Source organism: Myotis davidii, unplaced genomic scaffold (assembly GCF_000327345.1).
Source record: "Myotis davidii unplaced genomic scaffold, ASM32734v1 scaffold66, whole genome shotgun sequence".
NCBI lineage: Eukaryota > Metazoa > Chordata > Mammalia > Chiroptera > Vespertilionidae > Myotis > Myotis davidii.
Window position 1 is genome coordinate 590151 of NW_006297280.1, and position 8800 is coordinate 598950.

At 42.4% G+C, this 8800-nt stretch overlaps 1 protein-coding gene across 1 annotated transcript in view; it reads right to left on the reverse strand.

Annotated features, from left to right (window-relative positions):
- KL (klotho) overlaps positions 1-8800 on the reverse strand; it is a gene marked incomplete at its 5' end in the record, with an annotated part of 56146 nt that overhangs the window by 11221 nt on the left and 36125 nt on the right. The window contains 2 exons of the mRNA XM_006773041.1: positions 1010-1278; positions 3148-3658. Of these exons, the coding sequence (XP_006773104.1) occupies positions 1010-1278; positions 3148-3658 (780 nt within the window). The remainder of the gene's footprint in view (positions 1-1009; positions 1279-3147; positions 3659-8800) is intronic.

Genomic DNA, 8800 nt, shown 5'->3' on the forward strand with positions numbered 1-8800 from the left:
TGTGTGGGCTGGGGGAAGAGACTGAATAAAAATCGTGCGCCTATGGATGAGGACAGTGGGTGGAGAGTGAGGGCGGAAGGTGGGGTGGGAACTGGAAGGAGGGGAGTTATGGGGGGGGGGAAAGAGGAACAAATGTAATAATCTGAACAATAAAGATTTAATTATTTTTTAAAAATCTCATTGCTGTGGATACTGAACTTTGTCTATGTTCATACTCTACTCTCTGCATATGTTATATTATTTTTTATCTATCATTTTCACTCAAGACTCCTTTCAAGGCAGGAATCATATCTTACTCATCTCATTGTATGCTCCTCTCAAACATAGTAGCATATTTATATATGTTAAGTATCCAATCAGTGCTTACTATTCAATTAAACTCCAGAAAACAAATTTCTTTAAAATTAAAAGAAAAATTAAATCTTAATTTTTTAATTTAAGGAAGTAAATTAAAATATTTTAAAATTATAATAATATTGAAAACTTACTACATAGTATGCACTCAATAAATATTGGTTGGCCATATGGAACTTACTTACCATCTCAATGACCATTGCTCAAAATGATTTTGAGCAAGGGTTTCCATTCTCTACATATTTCAGCAAGATTGTGGGATCCAAAGCTATATCTCAGTAGGGCTCTGCCTGCCTCATTTTTAGCAGCTTCACTGAGATATCAGATAATTTGGAGTTCGGTATTACATCTCATTTATGGAAGAACTCAACTGCTTTAAAAAGGTTTGAAAGTTTCTGTGTTAAAAAAAGAGTATTTTATCTTATCAGATCTTAAATATTATACTTTTTTTATTTGTTCCCCTTTAGGGGCTGATTTAAAGTGTAAGGCGATGCTCGGAAGATTTTTGGAAAGAAGGATGCAGCATTCCAAAAAATACTCTTACGGAGCTGTGTTTGGTCCAAAGAACAATGTGCATGACAACCTAATAAGGAGGTTCTACTTACTAATGATAGGGCTTGTGAGACTGTTCATTGGTTTTTATCAACTGACTTACTTGAATGTAGTTGTCAACAATTCCCCAAGCAAAGTCACAGGGAAATGTGCCTTCTAGGGGTTGATTTTCAGGTAAAGGGGGGAAGCCGTTTTTCTCTATCAGCTGTTGGTAGAACAAAGCTGAAGACTTCGGCAACAACTTCTTATCCTGGCTCAAAAAGTCGACATAGAAGAGTCCACGCCTGATGCTGTAGCCTCTGTGCCACTCAAAGCCGTCCATGAGGGACCACGCTGTGTACCCAATGATGTCCACCCCGTCCAGCCTGATGGCTGCAAAGGGAGGAGAGGACAAGAGATTTGAGGTTTTTACTAAGTAATGAATAAGTTATGTAGTGTGCTCATTGTTTGGTAGAGCAATGACCTACAAAAGAATCTAATCAAACCTATATAACTCTACAAATAAATGTCTTCACAAATAGATTTATCTCCAATAAATTTTTATTTGGATTTATTTTATTTCCAGTGGGTGCTCTTTGGATGTTCCCCTTTCTATCCTAGGCACCTAACATTGTGCCTGATGCAATAAAACGAAGACAGTTTTTAAAAGCAGGAACTACTTACTATTTTCTCCAGAAAATGTTGATACTCTTATTTCTTTAAAAAGTGTTTCATTCAGGCCCTAGCCAGTTTGGTTCAGTGGATAGAGTGTCAGCCTGCAGACTGATGGGTCCCAGGTTTGATTCCAATCTAGGGCACATGCCCAGGATGCAGGCTTGATCCCTAACAGGGGGTGCAGAGGCAGCTGATCAATGATTCTCTCTCATCATTGATGTTTCTATCTCTCTCTCCCTCTCCCTTCCTCTCTGAAATCAATTAAAAAAATTTTTAAGTGTTTCACTCAGTACAAGCAATAAGAACCCAAAAACATTTAAAGGGAGCTAGATACTCTGGGATTTACTTAATCCTTAATCTACACTAATAAAAGAGAAAAATGGTAATTGGCATATGACGCTACCCTTTTCATTGGCTAATCAGGGCTATATGCAAATTAACTGCCAACTAAGATTGGCAGTTAACTGCCAACAAGATGGCGGTTAATTTGCATATGTAAGCACAATGCAGGGAGGCGAAAGGGAAAGCAGGAAGAAGCCCCCTGCCACTGACAGTGATCAGAAACCCAGGGGGGAGCTAAGAGCTGGGGGGCAGGGCAAAGGCGGCCCTGGGGATGCCTTTGCCCTGCCCCCCAGCCATGATGGGAGAATCAGGTGCGTTTTCCGCCCTGGCCAGTGATAGTAGGAATTAGGGGTGAGCCAGCGATGGGAGCTGGGCACGGTCGAAGCTGGCAGTCCCAGGAGCTAGGGGTCCCTTGCCTGGGCCTAAAGCGAAGCCCACAATCGTGGGGCCGCTGCAGCTGCGGGTCCCCGCTGCCCTGGCCGGATGCGTCAGCCAGAGACGTCCTGCATGGACAGGGGCGGAGCCTGCAACCACAGGGAGCTGGGGGTCCCCTGCCCAGGCCTGACACCTCTGCCGGAGGCCTTAGGCCTGGTCAAGGGTCCGATCCAGTGATTGGTGATCAGAGGGTGATGAGGGTCACGCGTCTGGCCGAGGCATCAGGCCTGGGTGGGAGGTGGAGCCGGGGATAGGGGGGATATGATGGTCCCCTTGCCCAGGCCTGAAGCCTGGGTCAGAGGCATCAGGCTTGGGCGGGGGTCAGAGTCAGTGATCGGGGGGAGAGGGGGGTCCCATGTCGAAGCCGGACCCCTCTGGCGGAGGCGTCAGGCCTGGGCAAGGGGCCGATCCTGCGATTGGAGGGTGATGGGGGTCAACGCCTGAGGGCTCCCAGTATGTGAGAGGGGGCAGGCTGGGCTGAGGGACATCCCCCCCACACACACCCAGTGCACGAATTTCGTGCACCGGGCCCCTAGTGTAATATAAAAATCTATAGTAGTAACTCTGAAAGTCAAGTAATTTTACACATTATAACCCAGTTTTTGATTTTCAAAATGGTTTAAAAATTATATAAGTTTCTTAAGGCCCCAAATGAGAAAGGTGTTACATAAATGTATTCTTATTATTGCCAAAATGAATTTCTATATTACGATTAAAAACTATAAATTCACATAGTTTATTTCAGATCATCTTAAAGATTGTTTTACCAGTGGATTTTGGTAGGAATTAGAATTTTATCCCAAGTCCTACCTTTTAAAGTTTCCATTATAAATGTTTTGAGGTAATACATATATTTGGCATCATCTCTCTTGGTGGTCCCTGAGACAAACCAGCTGTTTTCCACAATAAATATTTGAGGATGGTTATATTCAAGGTCAATCCAGGAAAGCAATTGCCTTAGGCTGGGAGATTCTAATTGGCGGAACTTCATATGAGGGTCCAATAGTTGAAAACTCAAGGTTGGTCCAAAGGAAAGAGCAAAAAAGTCAGCTGTGCCTTTGATGAACTTTTTCTCAGGTTCAGTAAAAGCAGGCAGAAGAGATGAAAGATTATTCTTCATGCTTTCAGGATAGTCACCATCAATAAATATGGGTTTGGCAAACCAGCCTAGAACAAAGTCAAGAGATTTTTGACATTCTTTGATATTGTGGTCTGTCATTCTTCTCGGATTGATCCAGTGGGAACTTAGGGCAATGGACACCTGGCCCCCCTGAATTGGACGGAAAGAAGTATTGTAGAGATGCCAGATTTTGGCATGAGCCTAAAAAAGAAAAAGAAAAAAAATGATAAACTTTTTTATGATTGTGAGGAGACATATAATACATATTTGAATTCCCAATCCTAGTTGTATCTGTTTCTTATCAAACTTAACCTAATGACTAACTCCACAATGTAAAAGTCACCAGGAATTAGTAAATACTTCAGAGGCAGGTCAGCCACCAGTGAGCTGCTACCCTGACTGGAATTATTTCCATTGTTTTTCAGCAGCCAGTGGAAAAATGTGTATATCTGGTATTGAATGTGTAGTTACTATTAATACTTTGAAAAATTAATGAAATAAAAATGTTATAATATCTTGCTGTTTAATTAACTTTATATTATGTACTTTTTAATTAATAGGCTTGGTGAAAAGAACCAATCCCAAAAATGTGATCAAATCAGAAATCTCTAAACAGGATTATATTTTTTTATCCTAAGAGACTGGGAGTTTTCAGGTTGACTCAATTGTTGGAGTCAATTTTATATTATGTACCCATCTCTCAGAGCTAAACTTCTAACACATGTTCTCACAATCTTTGTTTTTCACTAAGAAGAATCAGTGCATAAATTAAAGGATCAACTCCAATATCTAACCTTAGCTCACCCACCAGAACTCCAGAACAGTGCTGACTTCCCACAAGACCCAGCATTCAAGGTACAAGCAAAGCAAAAAAGAAAACCCACAAAAACAAAAAGACACACCAAAATACAGCTTTAGGAGATCTGATGTCTGTAGTTAGTCAGCACTCAGCCTGGAGTTTCCTGCAGCAAAGAAATGGGCTTTGCTTCCATAATACCTACTTTATATTCCCATAAAATCTTATTGACTTCTGATTTCTTATTTTAATTTGTTTCCTTTTTATTGATAAAGAATAGTGAGAATGATATGAGGTTTCCTGCCTTACTTGAATTATGTTTCTCTTTACTTTTGAATTCCTCAATTTAGTCTATTTTGCTAAAAATACAAGTGCTGTTTGTTTTTAATATATTTTATTGATTTTTTACAGAGAGGAAGAGAGAGGGATAGAGAGGTAGAAACATCAATGAGAGAGAAACATTGATCAGCTGCCTCCTGCACACCTCCTACTGGGGATGTGCCCGCAACCAAGGTACATGCCCTTGACCGGAATCGAACCTGGGACCTTTCAGTCCGCAGGCCGATGTTCCTGAGCCAAACCTGTTAGGGCAATACAAGTGCTGTTTAGCAGCCTTTTACTCTCTTAGTATATCATCTTTAAAAACTTATTCTAACTCTGTTTGACCCAAATTCTGCAAAATGGTCATGCCGGTTTTCATTCTACTCTCTAGGTCTAGGTTCTTTCACTCAGTATGCCTAATATCCTCTTTATTTTTTTTGGAATAATCTTCTCCTGATTATTTCAGTGTGGGTGTCCAAGAATGGCATAATTACTATTCTTATGAGTTCAGCCAAACATTTCAGTGGACTAAAATAGTTTATGTTGAACTTTCATTTTTAGTGTCTTAGTAAATATCTATGTTTCATTTCATTGAATGTATTTTGTGTGTGTGTGACCCAAAGCAGCTATCTATATGTTAAGAAGAAAATGGAGAATAAAATGTTGATCCAAATAATAGTGACATTTGTCCATGTGATTCAAAACCTGGAGATTAATTGTACTTTACTGCTGGCTTTCTGATGTCTCCTACCCTTCTCTGTCTTCCTCTCTTTTGACACCCAACTCTTCTTTTCCACTTGACAAGAAATCTCAGCCTGACATTTAACAGTTAAACAAAAAAGAAAGAGAGCCGTACACACTAGTACTCAGGGCTTCAGATCAGGGGACTTTATTAGTTTGGCCCAATTGGAGGCCCACGACAATTATGCCTTAAATTTTACATACTTCTACAAAATAAATGCTGTAATGGGTAGGGTGGGCATCAGGCAAGAGTGAGAGCAACCCAATAACTTCCTAATCTGAGGGAGTTTTTCAGGCAGCTGAAGCAACAGTCATATAATAGAATCGTTTACAATCATGGACTACTACTCTAACCATAACTACTTTGACATGGCTCAGAGGTGGTTGGGCAAGAAAACAAAAGACCTGAGCTATATAGCAATAAACATGTGGTATTTGATGTCAGATAAAATTCCTGCTCCATCATGTTTAGCTATCTGTCTTTTACCACATTACTTAACCTGAGCAGGTGAGACTAACTTCCCTGTGTCTTTCATGGGGTTATTATGAGAATTAAATAGGATAATTTAAATAAAACACCTAATGCAAAGTTTGCATATGGTAGGGTCTCCATGAACATTTATTCTTTCTGCCCCTAAAGGATGCGCAAATCTAAAAGGAAGATGTTGAAGCTAAGGAAACACCCTCTGTTAAGGAATCATGTGATGCAGTGACATGACCTGTGGTTTGGATTAGAAGAAACAGGTTTGGATCCCAAGTTCTCTATCCATGACCAGTGTGAGCTTTAGTTATTTCTCTGTAAAAATGGAAATAATGTCTATTCTCCTGTAGGAACATTGTGAGGATTAAAGGACATGATGCAAGTGAAAGCTTATATCAAGGTATTTATTATTTAGAAAGTATAAATTTGCAACATTGGAAGGTATGATGCTTAATTTATGTCAACTTGACTGGGATTAGGGAACCCCATACAGCTGGTAAAACATTTGTTGAGAGTTTAACTAAGCTACTCATGGTATTGCTGCCTCAGAACCCAGTTTTTTTTAATCATTCAGTCTCAGGGACCTTAAACTGACACTGGACTCTTATAAAAACACATGCCCTAGAAGGCGGCCTGCAGAGTCATAAGAAATTGTGAGTTCCTGATATGATTTTCCCAACAGCCTTTGTGATTGACAGTCTCTCCTTCCTCCCACTGCCTGTATGCCTTATGCACCTCTTATATAAGACTCTCATGGGGCTTACCAAAACCATCTTTTGCCAACCCCAAAGCACTCCACTCACAAACCCTAATAAAGGCATGTGTCCCAAATTTGTTCTCTCTCTCTCTCTCTCTCTCTCTCTCTCTCTCTCTCTCTAATGCTCTGCCTTGACATCCCTGTATGGCCAAGGCATGCCTTGTATGGCCTCCAGAATCTGTGAGTAAAAAACTTCTCTATATCAGTTTATCTTGTGCTGTTTCTCATGTTCTCTCATGTTAAACCCGGGCTTGCACCCTATGCTCCATTTAGCAAATGTTAATTTAACAAAACCATGGCAACATCATTTCTGGGTATGTCTGAGAGGGTATTTCTGGAAGAGATTAGCTTTGAATTAGTAGACTGCGAAGAAGATCACCCTCACCTTTGTGGCTGGGCATCATCCAATCAAGGCCTGAAAAGGCAAAGGAAGAATGAACTTGCTCTCTGATTAAACTAAGACATCCATCTTCTGCTATCTTTGGACATTGGCTCCTTTGTTCTTAGGCCTCCCGAAATGGACTGAAACTATACCACCAGCTTACCTGAACCTCCAGTTTCCAGACAGCAGATCATAGGACTTCTCAATCTCTATACATGTGATCCAATCCCTCATAATAAATCTATTTCTACATATCTATTTTAATCCTATTGGTCTGTTTCTCTGGAGAACCCTAACTAATATAGAAAGCATCTTTGGTACCATTTAGCTTAACCACTTGCCCCGTTCCAAATCCCCCAATGTAGCTGTTATTTGATTGTTCTCTACAGCAACCCAAATTGCAGGTCACTCCATGTATGGCATCTTATCCAGGAAGTCCCCTCACCCCTTCCTATCCCACTTGCCATGCTGAGCTGCCTGGCCTTCCTCTGGATGCCCTGCAAGTCTTAGGCAAACTTTTCTTACATCATTTATTGCAAAAATGATTTGCCTCCTAAGCCTGAGCTGAGCTCCCTAAGGAGTTCCCTCATTTTTTCCCTGGTACATGGAGGCCCCAGTGTCTGTTAAACTTAACCAAACTCTTCTCTTTAACTCCTCATGAATTCAATTCATTTTCAAACGGTAGATTTGAATAATCAAATACTATGAGGTGTAGGAAGGTCACCATTTAGGATACTAGCAAGTAATGATGATTAATTGAGGAGAGTTATGTATGGTTTTGCATAGCCTTCTAATTATTCTTGGTATGGTTATCTAATAATATTTTTATCTTAAGATTGAAATTTAATAAAGCTATTGATATGGACTCAGGGAAATAATTAAGAGTATGAGCAAGAATGTTCATCTAAATGCTATTTCTAATAGCAAAATATTGAAACCAATTGAAATGTCCAATCTACACTAATAAGAGAGAAACATGGTAATTGGCGTATGACCACTACCCTTTTCATTGGCTAATCAGCAAGATATGCAAATTAGTCGACAGCCAAGATGGCGGCTAATTTGAATATGTCAGCCCCAAGCCTCAGATTGAGGCTTTAGGCTGGGGCCTTGGCGGAGTCATCCAGCGATCATTGATGGCGGCAGCGGCAGGAAACCAGGTGGAGTCAGCCAGATATGCTTGATGGCGGCAGCAGCAGGGAGCTGGGGGTGCTCCGGCCCAAGCCTAAAGCCTCTGCTAGAGGCTTTAGGCTTGGGCTGGTCCAGCCAACCAGGGATCCTTGATGGCAGTTGCAGCGGGGAACCGGGGCAGAGCCAGCCAGCGAACCGTGGTGGGGAGCTGGGGGTGCCCCAGTCCAGGCCTAAACCCTCAGCCTGAGGCCTTAGGCCTGGGTCAGGGAGATGCCAGCCAGAGGTCGTTGATGGTGGGGAGCATGGGGAGGGTCCGGCCCAGGCCTAACACCTCAGCCAGAGGCTTTAGGCTTGGACTGGGGCGGAGCCAGCCAGCAATCATGAGCCAGCGATCGTTGATGGCCGAGGCAGCTGCAGGGAGCTGGGGGTGCCTCAGCCCAGGCCTAAACCCTCGTCCTGAGGCGTTAGGCCTGGGCCAGGGAGGAGTCAGCCAGCGATCTTGATGGCGGGGAGCATGGGGGGGGGTGGTCCGGCCCAGGCCTTATACCTCAGCCAGAGGCTTTAGGCTTGGGCCAGGGAGGAGCCAGCCAGAGATTGTTGATGGCAGCAAAGGTGGGGAGCATGTGGGGAGGGGCCCCAGTCCAGGCCTAACACCTCAGGCAGAGCCAGCAAGGGATCCTTGATGGTGGCTTTGGCAGGGAACCGGGACGGAGTCAGCCAGTGATGGGTGGGGC